Source organism: Ostrinia furnacalis, unplaced genomic scaffold (assembly GCF_004193835.3).
Source record: "Ostrinia furnacalis isolate ACB-3 unplaced genomic scaffold, ASM419383v2 OfSCF0526, whole genome shotgun sequence".
Classification (NCBI taxonomy): Eukaryota; Metazoa; Arthropoda; class Insecta; order Lepidoptera; family Crambidae; genus Ostrinia; species Ostrinia furnacalis.
In genome coordinates, this window is record NW_021130765.1 from 658,075 (window position 1) to 676,380 (window position 18,306).

General features: G+C 36.7%; 1 protein-coding gene across 4 annotated transcripts in view; it reads left to right on the forward strand.

Annotated features, from left to right (window-relative positions):
* Positions 1-18,306, forward strand: part of LOC114366076 (vegetative cell wall protein gp1-like) — a 139,045-nt gene that overhangs the window by 99,653 nt on the left and 21,086 nt on the right. Inside the window, exon 3 of one of the 4 annotated variants that reach the window (XM_028322855.1) lies at positions 9,195-9,406. The exons of 1 other annotated variant lie outside the window; for it this stretch is intronic. In XM_028322855.1, coding sequence (XP_028178656.1) covers positions 9,195-9,329 — 135 coding nt within the window. In that variant the 3' untranslated portion in view covers positions 9,330-9,406. Of the gene's footprint in view, positions 1-9,194; positions 9,418-18,306 lie in introns of those variants that run through there. 2 more of the 4 variants (XM_028322854.1, XM_028322856.1) reach the window with 2 other exon arrangements.

Sequence of the window (18,306 nt, forward strand, 5' to 3'; positions counted from 1 at the left end):
TTGTAGGTGTTGTAATCTGCAAAAAAATATTCTCGTATTAGTAGGTATAGACTTTCTCGGTAATACCTAGGTAAATAGTCCTATAATAATGATAGCTGTTTATATGATCGATATCGACCGTCATCGTTCGGATGTTTATCAGTCAACAGTCAAGGCTTCATTGACCTTGTATCAATCTGTAACTTCAGATTTTTTTTACAATCAGAGCAGATGTGCAGTCCCGTTGCAAGTACAGTTCGCTCACTTATTCCAGTTGCATTTTGGACTTTATTAATTATGGCTTAAGGATGTGAATGGAGAGGTGATTGTCTGATATCGGTGACCCTGATAAGGGTCTGGAGTAATGAGCCGGCGAGACGGGGCGGAACCGAACCTTGGCCCAAACTGTACGTCTGAATCGAGTCTGGTGAGCTTTATAAAGTTGTTAGTAATTTTAGCGAGTTATTATTGGAGAACAATGTATAATGTTTTGATCATAATACTTTCAGCATGTAGTATAATTAGGTCGGTAAACATCTATTATAAATAGGGTAATATAGGTACATTAAGCCCTTTACATCTATGTATTCTTGACATTAGACCTTTACTTACTCGTATCTATTCTTGCCTTGATAAAGGTTGCAGTTTTATCAGGATTTTCTTCAATAGAGCGACATTTTCTTCCATAACTATTTACATTTACTATATTATTAGCGTTTATTATGTTCTTATTATAGAGCATGTTTTAGATTTAAATAGGAGTCTCCGCCGACTGCATACCTACCTTTAGTCGGCCGATAGCTTAATCGGGCTGTTCATTGGTATGATGAACAAGTTAGAAAGTACGCACTTTACACCGATTTGGTATCGGGCTCAAATTAAAAGCCGAAAAAATTATCGGCCGATAAAAAGTTTTAGGGCACAGATTACTAATCTGAGGGGACTCTATAAAGGTTTGGTGCAAAATGACATAACGTCTATCTATGCTCTGAATCTTTATTATTGTTCTGCAGCCCTTGTTACACACAATTTATGTTCTTTGAAATGCAATACTCGAGCAATCTCTTCAGATATTGTTTGTTAGCAGACTCATTTAGTTCAATAGTTATCGCCTTGTCATCTCACCCGAGAAATTATTACGACGGTCAATTCGGTTTTAAATTTGACCCAGTAAAGGGCCCGGACTAATGACTTGGCCCACTTCAGACTGCGCTTGGGCATCACAGCTCGGGAAGAACGGCTAGCTTTTCTCTGTCGATTTTTAATATTGAAAAAACTTCAATTACCATAATAATATCGTTGCTAATTATTTAATTGTAACATATTTGGATGAAAATGTAAAATTTCATCTAATTATAGTACACGTTTAAGTTACATTACAAGATAGATTTCCGGAAGAACAGCCAGCTCTTCTCTGTCGGATTTTATTAATGAAATACATTCCATTACCATAATTACATCGTTGCTAATTATTTCATTGTAACGTATTTGAATGAAAATGTAAAATTTCATCTAATTATAGTACACGTTAATAGGTTACACGATAGATTTTGTCAAAATAGTCGATTGCAAACTGATTCCACTTATCATGCCATTATAGCTCTGAGTTGTGTCTGTGCATCCTTTAGCAGGGTTCACAAATTATTTAAGTAATTATTTAATTTATTGATTGTATTCTAAGCTTTTCTGGTACAGTTCTTGCAACTCACGAAGGCGAGTGAACTTTACTTGTGTGTGTATGTGTACACATATGTACATACACACATGTCATGTAATTTCTATTAAAACTTTTGAAAATGAACAGTAGCGAGCCACCACACATGTAAAGCTTACTCGCCTTCGTGAATTGCAACAACTACACCTAATATACAGGGTGAGTGGTTTAGTATTACATTTTATAATGTCGGACAAAATTTTATGGGATGGCCGTTACCTCTCTGCTTTGGTTTGATCGAATATCAGAACGGCGTTCTGCATTCGACAGGCAATGGAGCACGAATTGAAAGAGATCGTTTGTCTCGATTTTATTGCTGTATAGTCATGTGCAATTATGTGTACCCCATTTTTACCAGAGATAGCATTTATGTACGTTTTTTTTATCCACAACGAAGAAACTCTTAACGTGCATTTTACTTGATGGAAAGTGGACAGTTCAAAGGTGGAAGCCAGCTTCACCCTGAAATCCTCAACCACAGAGGAACTGGGTATCTTAGCTCCAACTTTATTATGTAAATCTTAATGTCTCATTAAAAAGGAATATACCTACTTGGTTTCAGCAATTTTCTCTAAAGGATGTGTCCTTGGGGAACATTGTGATGAAAAGCAAGCTTATTCATTGTCTCTATCCTACAATGAATATTTTTCCTTTTGTGTGTTTTTTGGCTATCTTTACGAATCTCTAAGTATTTTCATATTAGCATTCAGTAATCAGTATCACCTTTTATAATCTCGCTGTGATAAAACCTACTCGTATAATAGTTATTTTTAATAAATATGACAGGTTTAATTATGCTTCCGACTGTACCATTGTCGGGTTGACAGGCAAGAGTGGAAGCCGAACGAATAACGGTGAATCAATAAATGTTGCGTGTTAGATCAAGTGTTTGATGTGTTGTGTGTTGTCTCAAACACGTGTATGGTCGTGTATGGTTTGGATAACGGTTGTGCGTAGACCTTTATATGGTTGGTAGTTTGTGACGTAACTTTGGCGCTTACCATCTGCGATAATATTGGCATTTGATTTGACAGTCATTGGTCTGGTTAAAAAGCTGGTGAAGACGCGCGTCAGTTTTTGTATGCGTTACCTGAATATTAATTACATAGTCTCCAAAACAAACTATTGAGATAAATAAGTATTGTAAAATGAAACGAATTCGACCATAACAAAGTCTATTTCAATCAATTTGCGCTTTATAACCTTTTCCTTACCTGGATGTTTATTTTACTCAGAAATAGGTGTTTTTAGGTAATAAATAGACAAGATATTTTTTAATTTACATTGTCTATCTGCGAATAGATCAGCAAGTACATATTTTCAACAGTGCAAAGATAAAAAGATATCTCTATCGGCTAGATAGAGGCACAACACATTATTGAGTGAAACAACATCGGATAGCCGATTTCAATCGTTGCTATCTTTACGATTCGTGTCCTGTTGTAATACATAGTCGTAGCAATCTTACTAGTGATCAAATAGCTAGTTTTATTATGGAATAGCCAGTGAAAGGATCGGATCAGGTGCATCTGAAAGAAGGTTTTCACAGATGGAAGAATTTTAAAGAATCAGCTCATTTTTACTTTGACACTTATACTCGTGGAATAGAAAGACCATCATCGTACGAATGTTATACAGGTAAAGAATTATACAGTTGTATAATTACTTTTCTGGAAAGACTTAGGTCTAAACGAAAGGAAACGTTGAATAATATAGTAAATGCTTGACATACTTCACCATTATCATTTCAGCCTATTGGCCTTGCTCAATAAGTGCTGCACTTATGAGATAAAAATTAGTTTCTTTTAGCGACGATATAAACCAAAGAAATGCAGCTACTATCGCCATCCTCATCATCATATTTATTAGCCTCAAAACTGAAGTATCTCCAGAAACAATCAACAATTTCACTGGTCTTGTTTGATTTACTCTCACTGAAAATACGAAGTGATTGGGAAATTTAATTTCGCTTTAGACGTGATTCTCTTAATTGACGCTTTTGCACCTCAACTCGTATGCCTATATTTAGTTAGAATCGAGGTTTCTAACACTGCAGAACATTTAGCATTAGAAATCGTCATGTCAATTAGCAAAGCCTAAAGCTATTGAGATGTTTAAATTAAAGCTTCCATCTTGTTTAAATTGTGCAAACAGATGTTATTTTCTTCAAAAGGGTCTGAGAATTATAAATTTCGTGTTGGTCAGGCAGATAATAAAATTATCATGTTCATTGAATAGCTCTTTTGTTATTATTCCTTTAAAATTTCATAGATTCTATGCCTTCTTCGTTGACATCAAACATCATGAATGCATTTCAGTCATTTTAACAGGCGTCTATGACTACTTAAACATTAACATTAACACTAATTCGTCATATTAATAGCCTATTTCATTACAGCAATATATCCAAGCTTATCATTACTTCGACCGAAATAGTCATAACATCGACTAAATTGAATCGAATAGTGCATCAAACGTAGATCGTTCGCGTGGGTGCTCGAATGGCTATATCCGATACTATGTCACTATTGATGGCTATTATATCGCCATGACCGTTAGTTCAACGACCTTTTAATTGTTCGAACAAGGAATACACCCACATGCTAAGCCGGTCTGGCAAGGATTTGTAATGCTCAGAGCAGTATTTCTTAATCGGTTTGCAAAAGTTGATCTGAGAGTGCAGCAATAAAACAATAAATCGAATGACACATTCGATCGATGTTCAATCGATTGCGAAAGGCTTTGATGAAGTTTGTAATCGATTTGATGAATCAATTAAACAAAGAGATGAATCTTTATAATGCTCATTACTTTTTACGAGTCCTAATTACCTAGGTGCGATTGAACCATGTCAGACGCCTTTGACGGCTTGTTACTACTGACATTAGACTTGTGACCTTAGTTTCTGCAATTCACACAATGAAAGATAGAGAATAAAAAGCGTACCTAAAACCAAACAGTGGAATTTACTGCTCACGTTACGTCAGTGCTCCCAAATTTATATAACCCGAACGTCTGAAGGGCGTCTGAAATAATATTTTCGGGGAAAAAATGCTTCGCTTATTTTTCGAGATTAATATCAAACCCCTCTAATATAAAAAGAGAAATGAAAACAATGAGAAACTAGATAAAATTATAACTCCTATTATTATTTGTTTTATATGGGGCGTGTATAGGTGTCCCGAAAAAGCCAGTACACATACTCTGAAAGAATTTACAATAAGGGGTTCAACAAACCCTACAAAAATCTTAAAATTAGCTACGAAAGTACACTTCAACTACGAACTAAGATCGCTAAGCTAGATTGTTCCCAGATACAGCAGTAGCAACAAAACATCAATTCCACAATCCTACAATCTTCCGTCAATTTGCAGAACTAGGAAGTGTAAAATCAATTGCCTTGCTGCGCTCGCGCAGAAATTGACTAAGAGCCAGTGAACGCAAGATCTTCGTTATTTTATAAATGCTGAAAGTTTGTCAGCGCATGCTCCCGACGTTGGACCATCATAAAGTTGTGTCTGTGGGTCATCGTGGCTTTGGCAAATACCCTAAAATGCTTGTCTGGCAAGGGGTTGGAACGGTCAAAATTATTTGATCATGAAACAACATCTAATATTTGTAAAAATCAGCTTTTGTGGTAGAACGTAAGTAGAATTACAGTTTAATGAATTTACCTTGAACAAAAGCTTACTTTATCTTTCCAACCCCTTGCTAGATAAGCATTTTAGGGTAGCTGCCAAAGCCACGAGCCTTTTTTTTCTTTGCCCCAAGGTTTCATGGTCCAACGGTTTTTACCTATTTTGTGAGGATGCGCTGACAGAATTTCAGATTTTATAAAATAACGTCTAGCGTTCACTAGCTCTTGCTCTAAAGCATTCCGAGAAAGGCGCCAAATCAGCGCGGGCGCAATTGAAAAATGGCTTATTACCAGCCAATGAGCGCGGCGTAGAAAGCGCATGAGATCTTTGTAATTCCCTTAGCAATAATTCGTCGGTCAGATTCTGCAGCTGACGGCTGCGAGCTATCATTGGGGTGACCATGGTGTTTTAGTTGATTTAAATTTAATTTTAGTATCAAATTAATTGCTTGAAAATAGGCTTGATGCGTAGAAATCCTTCGAAAATGTCTACTAGTCATTGACTAATGAGAGAGTGTAAAAATGTGCCACCGTTTTTGTTTGGTGCTTCATTCGATTTGCTTTATGAGTAGGTATACTTTTATGGCAGTACTTCTAAAGATACTTTGAGCCGACCATAGGTCGGCCGGTCCAAAATCTATCATCGAAAAGTTGACTCTAACCATTTCTTTCAAAGCTCAGTTGTTGTTGCTCTGTATAGGCTTTTCCTCAATTTTCATTATGAAGGTTTTATTTTTCTCGAATTTCAAGTCAAGTGAGTGTAAAAATATTCATAAGTTACAGCGTTGTTTCCCTACCATACACATTAGTATTGCCCTTCGCAGGGTTGTCGCTTTCGCTGAAAGTGCGCGGGGCGGGGCGTGCCCGCGGGCTCTGCGCAGTGACCGATTCATTATTACATTATCACCTGCTACGGCGTTTGCGCACACGAGTCTTACAATGCTTGCAAAATGTGCTTTTTGTCAGTTGGACTGTTTTTCGTTTGTATTTTAGGGATACAAACCTACTTGAAATAGTTGAAATTAAAATGGTTGTTTGAAAGCTTACTGAAATATTTTTGTCACTTGTTTCTGCACACGATTAGGCTGTTTATCTCTCGCTCAGTCATTTTTCTGCTTTTGAATACCTACGTTAAAGTAACATACCCGCAGGGTTTTCATGCATTTTTTGTCCAAAAAAAGGAGAACGCATTGGCAACTGCAAATAAATCAACCAGAAAAAACTACTAAAATACTTTAAAACATTTATAACAAATACCTCGAACGTTAATAAGACCAAGATGAAACTTAAGGCATCCTTTGTTAGCTGTATTCAGCGATAGGCATAATACTAATCTGTTTTATGGGACTTCTGCGGTATTATTTGCATTGCTCTATGGCGACTGCGCGGGCGCGGTTCCTCGATAACCCTATTGTAATAAATGTGTTCTGTTTTCGCTAATGCTCCACGCCCTATCTAAAAGGGCGTAAAGTTGGACATGAAACTATTTAGATAATGCGAATCTAGGGCTGGTTTAGCGAAAACTACTTCGCATTGTCATTATCGTAATGTCAGCCTTTAATCTTTACTGGTGTTCGGTAACTATGCACTCTAAAATGCCGATGGCCTGTTCTGTGCTACTTTTCTAATATTGTACGGTTGCAATGAGTGTGTTGCGATTACTATGTCAATCTTGGTTCAAGACATCTTAAAATTTTGTTTATCATCCGCATTAATAGATAAGCGTAAGTTAGCTATGCTCTCTGACTCATCACTTTCAATTTTGTAACTTTCTTAAAAATTGATAGCAATCCTCTCAAATCAAGGGATTCTTGATTCTTTCGTGCTATCACGAAACATATCTATACTAATCTCGCTTTCACGCCTAAACCAATTTGGCATAGAGATAGTTCGAGTCCCGGGAAAGGACATAGAATAGTTTTTATCCCGGTTTTTGAAACAGGGACGCGCGCGATAAAGTTTTTCTGTGACAGACGAAATTCCACGCGGGCGAAGCCGCGGCCGGAAAGCTAGTTCATTATAAATAATGTGGTCTATCTTTAGAATCGCTCGTAATTGTAAGGTGATAAATTTTGAGCATGATTTTTTACATCATAATTATGCATTAATAGGAATGGGTACTAATTCTGAAGCAGGAATTTTTGCCAGCCGGTCTTTATCCATTAGAATAGAAAATCTCAGGTTATTTATTTTGACTAAGCTTATACTTTCTGTCTCTCCTATCATCTAGACAGCTGCTCAACGCCGGGAACATAATATTTCGGTAACAGGATACGTGGATTACACCGGGCGCTGGCTGATGGCCACTTTCAACGTATCTCTTGATCTCTGAGTCGAGTGTCGTGTGACGGGGACGATGACTCAAGTCGATATCATGGTTGATTTCATGGTTAATTGTGGTAGAGTTAGAGATCAGAGCAGGAATAAGTCTTGGGGTAGTAGAGTCATGATTATAAAGATCTGATAATAATACAACTATACTCGTACTAAGTGCAGGAGTAACTTGTCAGGAAGTATTCGCTATACTAGTTACATAGCACCACTGGGTGCCCACGACACAGGTTATTCCTAGTGTGGGACCCGCAGACAAAGTTTACCGAATAAAGCTGCCACTATTGTTTCTAATTGTATTTGAATGTGTATGCGTGAACGATGTGTCTGTTTTAATATTTATTTGTATTTGTAAGTACCTCCTACTGCACCTCGAGGGTCAAACGTGTTAGTAAAGACTTTTTGTTTCACTTCTGGGTCAGTCCATCATGTTTACTTAATTTATACTTATTAGATATACGGTAAAGAACTACTTTACACCTGGGTGAAACCCAAAGCTATAAATCGACAAAAACTACAAATCTCGTAAAACGACCGCATGCACTCTAGCGTATCTACGCGTAAGCGTGCGTAAGCGCACTTATCGTAAACACGGCGCGTATAAATTAGCGGCGATGCGCGCCACTTTCCAATGTCAACGCACAATCGCCGCCCACGCTGCGCGCGCGCCGCTCGCGTGACTGACAGCCGGCGGTGACAGCGCGCGATTGCGTTATACAACGATTATTTCTCGTTTGTCATAAAAAAACATTAATTTCCCGTCTGTCATAAATAATATTTTGTTTTGTTTATTTCTTGCAAAAAATAGTGAGCTTAATTACAATAATGAATTTACGAATTAGCGGCGATACGCGCCACTTTCTTAAAGTCAATGCACAATCGCCGCAACAACCAGGAACACTTCTTATCTGTCCAAATGTTTTAAAGATTCTTTTGTTAACTTACGGACACTTACACGGGTTCTGCCTCTAACGAAAATAATTTACTGCCACGAATCTAAATCACGAGTGATTTTTACTCTAGAATATACAGCCCTTTTTTTCTTCGTTTTTGTATTATTTCTCAAAAAGAAAATAGAGATAATGCTGTCAAGTCAAATATCCGTTTGATTTATTATTTTCTTTTATCAATACGTGCTTTGCGACTGCATATTTTTAGTTTCCTATAATGTATTGTGATTAACTGACAAGTGATATACCTAGTCAATATTATAATCCTAATAGAAAATAAATAATCGCTCGTATCTTCTATGGTTAATTTTGTCTTTGCTGCATGTGTCAAACAAGGCTGTATGTTTCTTTAATAAAGAATATTAAATAAATATATTACACAACAAAATAACTAGTATAGCATGAGCTGACACTAGGCTTACCGAAGTCTGCCGCGTGTAGCTTTTGTTATGCATTAAAAGCCATAAAAATATGATGAAATGGAATAACAAATTTTAATGTTAAACAAAATATTAAAGTAGGTCGCTTATAATGGTCGTCGTAAAAATTATTTTTCTAATCTTCCTCGTATATTTTGTTTCAGGTATGTACAGCAACCGATACGTCTTATTATTACAACGAGCCCATCCGTCATTGTCGTGCGACAATGGAAACACACCAGATGAGTATGCAAATTGTTTTTTTTCCCAAAGCGTCACGGCTGATCCGCGCACAATGACGTCGAGCGAAGAAAAGCCTTTTCATATGCAAACGCTGCAGTCTTGAGACTTGTTTGTTTTGTTCGAGCATTGTTTGCCATTGAAATGGTAAGCGAATTCCGAGAGGGAATAATTCGGTCACTGTTTATACGTTTGTAGGTACGTCTTGGAGAAAACTAACATAAACAATTGCTTAGGTATGTGGGTGTAGCGTTATCTAATAGGTTTATTCTGAAACGCTCTCAAAACTCAAGTGTGGTTGTTTGAAAGACAATATTTGAACCAATCTATGCTAGGGCTTGAATTTTAGGTTTTTTTGAATGATCAAACGAACTTACCAAGTGAAGTTCGATCTAAATTATCCTGTTTTCGCCGAAGAGATTTAAAAAAATGGCTACTGGTTAACATCGCGCGTTAACTTGGAGCTAAAAATGGGTCAAAGTTACGCGTCGTGTCACAACGCTTATAATAAAAATGTACGAGCACTTGCACAAAATAGTTGTTAAAACCAACCTTGTGTTGGGTCTAATTCTCGTCACTACACTGCACAACTTAAAATAATTACGTTTTTTGTCGGTAAAAACGTCCTGGTGACGTCACTTAAGCATTTTTCTTATACTGCGTGCGGTCGTTGCGCGTGCGCACAAAGGAATGAGACCGCTCGGACACCGAGCCCACAGCGTGGTAGGGGTGGGGTTGCCCGCTCTTTTGTTTTTTACTACTACTACGCTGAATATTGTGTGCGGATTGGGTTGTCGTACAGGGGTACTACATGGTAAAATAAATCTCGGAGGCGAAAGCAGGATAATCTGAATAATATTACAGAAGCTTTAAAGCTTGTTTCTGTTTCAGGCATAGATTGAAAATCAAAACTTTTTGAACTTCAAAATTTAGATAGACCAGTCACAGGAAAAAAGTATGACTGATATTGAATTCAGTTTTGAGCGTTAATTGCTTTTAATACACACCTGAAGAAAGCTCTATCATTGTAGCGGTTGATTTTGTATTTCACGATTATTTCGAAATATGAATGTATTGTAGCGAATACTTTTATAAGCCAAATCCGAAGTACTGCCCATTTAGGTTTAAGTAATCCGAACTAATATTGATTTCTAATATTTTAAGTTTCTGAAGAAGCTGAGTAACATACAATTAAATATTACGACTTCTCTTACACGCTCTTCTTGCCTACAATGTTGTGGCTCTAAAATCTACGTCGAATAATCACTTTGTAGAGGCATGTTTTAACACCACTTACATCCAAAGAATGGGTTCCCTCACCATACATTGTAGGACCACCATTGTTCTCACACAATACGGTTTATGGCGCCCAATAAAACACTGGTAAAACGTTTTTCTATTCGGACAAAGAAAAACGCAGTGGGATGCCCTGGGGAGTAGTTTTGAACAAATCGAATTCCAATTAGAATCTACATCTGCTTTAGACTAGCTTTTGCCCGCGGCTTCACCCGCGTGAAATTTAGTTTGTCACAGATCGTCATAAATTATAGCCTATATGTTATTCTGGATTATAAACAATAATACTGTTAAGTTTTCATCAAAATCCGTTCAGTAGTTTTTGCGTGAACGAGTAATAAACATCCAGAAATCCAGACATCCACACAAACTTTCGCATATAATATTAGTAGGATTTGGCTTTGTTTTTGGATCTCTATTTCACATTTCTTTCCTAATTCCACCTACTTCTTGCAGATTACACCACTTTTAGTGATTAAATATAGCGTTAATACTGCGCGTTACTTATCAGGTCAGTTACCCTTGAAATTGATATTTTCTTGATTCCAATTCTGAGACAATACGAATATCATACTATACAAACAATCTTCCTTATGCTGAAGTAATTAATTAAAAATAAATTAATCAACTCTAATACAATGTAACGTTCAATTTGTTTCTCTACATCCCCACAGTTTTCAGTCAATTGGTGGTCTTAACTTTCCTGAACATGTTGCTTACATAAGCACGTCAGCTCGCTAAGCTACGACCAGGCCAGGCTAAATGTTTATGCACGATTAGTATGCATGCCATTAATACTGCAAACTAACACTGCACTACTGTACACTGACATTGGTATAGAGCTTTCAAAGCTTATACCGTATTGCCGACCGTGTTTTGTGGTAATTGATACCATTGTTAAAACTATGAAGTAGTCTTTTCGCCAAATATTGTTTTATAGAGCGTTTTGTCCATAAGTAGTTTGTAAGACCGCTTACCGCAATCAGTGACATGTAATTTTGGCTTAGATCCTAGAAGATAAATAAGTAAGCAGTTGCATTAGTTAATTAGGGACACGGCTTAGTAGTAAAATAACTTTAAACCTTGTAGTATTTTATCACTAACTGCATCTCATTTAACATCAGGTGCGATTGCGGTCAAATAGCTGCCTGGTTTCGCATTGACAAAACTTTCCTCTTTGAGATTTTTAAGATACATAAAAGAAATCCATCTTGTTTTATGACCATTCTGATCTTTTAATATTTAATTGAGCAGAAAGATCTTTAAACTTGCACTATTAAAATTTTAAATGCTACATGACGATGCCAGGTCACTTTTGCAACGTACCGCCCACATATGTGTTAAAGAGAGAATCATTCGATTATGCGATGTTATAATCTTTTGCGAAGATCGATATCATCAATTACGATCGATGCGGTTTCGCTGTCATAACGCTCGATAATGCGCTTGTAATCGTTCGGATTAGAAATCGAACATCGGGACGGATCGTCTCGATGTGCGATCGGTTGCATAATATATCGATATGTAAGGTCGAGACTACATTGTAACATGTAGATCCGTTAACTAAATAAGCATATTGGTTCAATTAAATGTAGTTCAAACAAAAAAGTACACCACTCCACTCCATTTCATATTATGTAACTAGCGGCCGCCCGCGACTTCGTACGCGTGGATCCCGTTTTACCCCCTTCATCTATCTTACGCGGTTTAGATTTTTTCATACAAATGTTTGTTCTCGCTAATTCCCGTTCCCGTAGGAATTTTGCAATATCCTATTATAACTAAGCTTTAAGTTTACTAAGGTACCTGCTTGCCAAATTTCAAGCGTCTAACTTAAGCGGTTTAGATTTTTCATATAAAAGGATTTTCCCACTAATTCCCGTTCCCGTGGGAATTCCTAAGTATCCTATAACCTGCCCAGGAGTATGAAGAATAATTGTACCAAGTTTCGTTAAAATCCGTCGATTAGTTTTTGTTTCTATAAGGAACATACAGACAGACAGACAGACAGACAAAAATATTACTGATTGCATTTTTGGCATCAGTATCGATCACTAATCACCCCCTGATAGTTATTTTGAAAATATATTTCATGTACAGAATTTACCTCTCTACAGATTTATTATAAGTATAGATTTATTTTAATAACATCTGTTCTTTTTAGTTTCAACGTAGGTATTAATGGGACAGTAGTGAACAAAAAAAAACGAACAATGTAAAACAATGACTAATTTTATTGTTTACATTTTAGTCTTCCAAAACTTTTTATTGTCATTTTTATAGGCTAAATACAAATACCGAGACTGGATTATGTCGTGTAACAATCATGCTAAAATAACATCGGTTTGTGTGAACGAGGTTTAAATTGATTTTAATCAAATATGTTTATCAATAATCACGGGCCCAGTGAAGCGTGCTCACACGTTAATTTCAATTTATGTTTTAATCAACAGTGTAAAAATTGTTTTGGATAATCGTTAGACTTATTGCGCAATTTCTGCATTAGGCATCGACGTGAAATTTGTGGAACTTGGGAATGCATTCCAAAACTCGTTGTCGAGACTAAATAAAGCGTTGTTTAAAAGTTAGTAAAGTCATTATTAAATTTTAAAAAAGTATGAACTATGAAGATACTAGGTACATATTTAGAGACTTCGAAGTCCTATATGTTCTTCTGATTAATTTCGTTGCGGGTCCAATGTCAGTTTTATTTTCCCTGGGACAAACTTGACCACTGGTTGGGGGTTTTTATTTGGTTGTCAAGCTGTAGATCCTGGCTACACAGGAGTTGCAGCGGTGAGAATGAGAGGTGCGAATAGTCCCGTACTATGAAGATAGGTCGAAAATTATATTATTGACCTAAAATTCTATCTAACTCTCACGCTAGCACTCGCACAGACAGTTGTATCAAATTCGTTTTGCGGCATAGATCCCAACCTAGTACAATCGGCAGCATGTTAGGTTATTCATTTTTGTTGTAAATTCATAACTACTTAAGATACCATTTTATATGTATTTGACTTCCTTCCGTCGCATGTTATCTCTAGCAACACTATTATAGTACCACAGAACAATTATGTTGGTAGTACAGCGTCAAAATAGTTCGTGACTCCCCAGAATTGTCAAAAAGTTAACAACACAATCTTGTAACAAAGACGATGGCGAACTTTTTGCCTACTTTGAGTGTCATGAACTATTCGACGCTGACTGTACATAATATTAATGCATCCACGGTGTTCGTTACATAGTGTTGGGCCGCAACAATTTTCGATTCGACTCGGCGAAACTCCGTGGGCGTTCCGAAGTCGCACCGTGACCGTGGTCATGGTTCGTGGGGAAACGAGCTCTACAGAGCCGTTAATTTGAGGGATGGCCGTTGAAATGGAGTGACGATGAGACAATAAATTGACGATCTGACAGCTGAGAACGTAACGTATAGCGTTCAGACGCAGATGTCAGACACATTGTGGCTCGTGTGCTTACTGTTTACCTGAAACTTACTTGCAAAATAACTAATAGTCAACATGCTTGTGTTACGTGTGGGTTCATATAGTCCAGCGGCGGCAGGTTCGAATCAGCGTTTCTCGAATCTCAAGTCGGCCAGTCCGTTAAGCTTGTCGCATTTTTTTACCATTGTTTTTGACGCTCACAGTATATTTATCTATAAATTATGCATACGTAATATGATACCTACTTGCATGATGTAGAGCATGTAATTAACATGGACTTCATGGTTAGCCAAATATTTAGATTTCTAATCCTAGATGTCGACAAGTGTTTCGTGGTGCTGCTAATTTATTGAGACTGTACCTACCCGCTTCATCTCTATAAAGTTTGTGTTTTTTATTTGTTTTAAATCATCAATTAGAATAATTTAATGTATGTATGTCCTAATTCAGTGACTTAAAAAAATTCGATTCCGCATATTTCTCACTTGTTTATTTTGATGCAAAACATTGATTTTATAATTAGTAACCTTTTAATGTGTTTCTGACTTTCCTCATACGTATTTTTATTGAATTATCATGCCTATCCATCCATCGATCAGCTGTCTATCTGCAATTTAAATTTCTAAGAATCAATTTCATTTCTGCCAGTCAGCCGAGTTCAACAATGTATTCATTGTACGCGTGCGTCTTTTGTTTTACCGTCCACATTAAATAATTTGACAGTCCAGTAATTTTCTTTTTCCTTTTTTGTGGCGCTCTCTGCAGGGGGTTTATTTCAGCCAGTATCAACTGAAAGATTTTTCTTTTTAAATGCAAATCGCCAGTCCCTCCACTTTGAGCCAAATCCGAGTGCTCACATCGGATTAATTAGTGCCGACAAGCCGGGAGCCGGTGGAGTGGAAGCTAGTGATTAATATTGCCGGCCGATCGGAGAGTGCCCCGCCATTTTTATACTTAACGACTCAGTAGTTCAGGTCACGTTGCATTTCGATGTAGAAGCTTACTATGTTGTTATCTATACATGACATTTGACACAAACACGTAAAGTAGGTAACCCTTTTAGAAAAACTTCGTATCTTAGACAAATAATTAAAACATGTTTTAGATAAACAATAGACAAGTAAAAGTTAAAACTGTGACATGGCTCAGATAAGTATTTAGTTACTTTTGTTCAACCTGTCAGACCCCATAGAACATATTAAATTGACTGTGATCAATTGATTTTCAGATCTTTCAAGCCTTGAAAGAACATTAAGTTTTTCGCATTACATAGGGCGATAACAATCTACTTGCTTGATAATGACAAAAATCAATGAGACGATCGATAATCACGATTGTTGTACTCCAATATGATTACGAAAATGACACGACGTCCTTTTGAGGCATTTCGCAAATGATTGATGATTTATTAAGCAGGCACAAAATGCTTTTTTGGACATAACACCTGTTAAATGTAAATTTTTAGTTCTTTTACGAATGAGGTAAGTATTTTTAAAATAAATTTAAAGGTACTAATGTATTAACTTTAATTTTATCTACTTTATGTTGATTTTGTTGTGTTTTTTATTTGTGGTAGATTATAGGGTGATTCCTGTAACGTGTCAAGCCGAAGCCAGTTGATAGTTGAGGACCATACCTATCGATTGCACCCTCATGTATGTTCTACGATTTTTCGTAGTTTACAAGTTATCGTTAATTTTGTAACTTTTTAAATTTCATGACCTACGTTTTGTATAATTCAATCAGCTAAACAAAATATAGAGATTTAGCCTAGAAAACTAAATTCATAAATACATTTTAACAGCTAACCTATCCTACCGGTAGATAATCTTGTCTTCTCACTATATTCAAGTCAATATCGGTTTTCTTCTGACGGTAATAACCGCCTGGATTAAATATTCCCGTGAAGCCTCCTGCGCATTGAATTATTGTCCCTGGAATAGCAATCAGAGCGCATCCAACTGAAGATTTATAATATTTTCTATAGTGATGTGCGGGTTGCGGAACTGTGATTTTGTGTCATCTTAGTATTTAAATTATTAGTCACGTAACAGCTTCTATATGCCAGGATTTCTTGTGCTTTGTTCAAATTTTGTTACAGTTCAGGCACAGATATAATGTTTTCATGGTGGTTCCTTTTAGATTAAGTAGGTGCTCACTAAGAACGGATTTTACGAAACTATCCCTAAGGGTGTACGGGGTGAACGGGATCCGCGCGTACGAAGTCGCGGGCGCGGCGGCTAGTAAATAATAAAGTCATTATATCTATCAATATACCAAATTTTCATCATTGGATACTTAAAGTCATTTGCCAAAAATGCCTGGCTGAAATGCCAATCATACCTTTTTCGCGATTCTAAATCGCCTGAAAGTCACAGTGACTAATATCGAATGAATCGATCGAGTCCGTCCCTAATCCGCGCCTCAAACGGATGCCAGCTCTCACCACTGCTGACCTATAAGGGCCATTTATTAATGGATCTGACGCTATGAAATATTGGAAATGGAACTTTCTAGCTGTTGCAAGGATTTTCGAATATTTGCACGGATTTACTTGAGCATGATCTGTGACGTTTAAATATTCAAGAAGTTGTTGCCGAGATATATCAAATAACAGCACTTTTTATGGAATTAGTGCTATTAATTGCACTTAGAAGTTAACAGTAAGTTGTAAGCTTTTAAAAGTTTTTACTGAAAATTGCCACAGTTTGAACTAAATGTCAGAGGTGAATAAAAGCAATCAATATTGTATTTGCCCAACGAAAACAAATATGTTTGACGAAATGAGTTATACAAAGTTTTATTTGTTGAAGTTAAAGGGAAGCTTTTGCTTAAGGTCACCTGATGACCTAAGAAGGTTTGCCTGCGTTATTTTATAAAGGGCTCTACACCAGGTGAATACCCAAAATAAACACTGCCAATAAAAAGCAAGAAATGCTGTTTTTTGACAATTTAAAACCATAAATCTCCTTATGTCAAAAGTACATTCCACTTCTCATCTTTTCTGAGTGTTTTATGCTAATCAACTTCACAGACTTCTCCATAAACCTTACAAATAATTAACGCACCGTAATATAAATCAATTTGAGTACACATCGGTTAATTTTACAAGGTTTTTCGTGACATACATTATTGAGCTTTCCCAATAAGAATGAAGCTCGTCGACGCTACAATGTTGCTAATTGCTACATAAAATTTACAATCCGTAGGTTTTTTGGGTTCCGCATGGGCAATGTTTATACGGACAATCGGTTATTATTGATTTTACAGTTTTGGAAGATGAATACAGTCTGAATTATTAAATCACCCGACTAAGATTAGGAGGAGTAAATTAAGTTCCTGAAAAAGAGTAACTTTTACAACGTAATGTTGTCTGTCACGGGTCAGCAGGAAAATAAAGTTTCATTTTCCAGATTCTATAGTTAGAATCGAGACTATAGAACCTCGGACCAAATACTAAACTCACTGACTGGCGAATACAGTGCTTTTCTATTAAGGGCTGATTTTTCAATGGTCGGGTAAATTTTAACTGAAGAATAAAATTGACATTTTGACATATTTCCCATACTGAAACTATCAATGTGCCAAACTTATTCTTCAGTTAAAAGATCCGACGATTGAAAAATCGGCCCTTATAGGTACGAATTTCAGTATCATAGAGTTTAGTTATGCTTTTTTTTTCAAGCTACGGAACATTCAATATTCGAGTCCGAATTGGTCTTTTTCACTTTTTTACAACAAGGAAGCCAAAGAATAAGGTTCTGTGTTTTATACGACACGTATCGCCTTATGAATTTCCACGTTTTTGCATCTTAACAACATTTAATTTAAGACGCCCTCGTGACATATGTTATGAAGGAATCTTAAGGCCAGAATCTAATTGACTGGCCAGTTATTTGTTTGTCAACAACTACGTTTAATTAGTCAATAAGTCTGGTTCCAGTACAGAAAATAGGACTACTACTACTCTTCCTTTTGATGACTTAAGTGGTGCATATCTTTCCTTAAAGGTTATTAAACCTTTGTTTGTCACCTGTCATCCGCTTTGTAATGGCGGGAAGTCAAACCTTAATTTCGAACTCCTATGTTCGTCTGGTTAATTTCGTTGCGGATCCAATGACAGTTTAACTTTCCCCCGGGACAAACTTGACCCTCATTGGTAGGGTAGATCCTGGCTACACAGGAGTTGCAGCGGTGGGAACGAGAGGTGGGAATAGTCCCGAATTTTTATGACTTAAAAGGCGATTAAGGGACAACTATGCAAACTTCAGGCCTCCCTAACCCGCCTGAC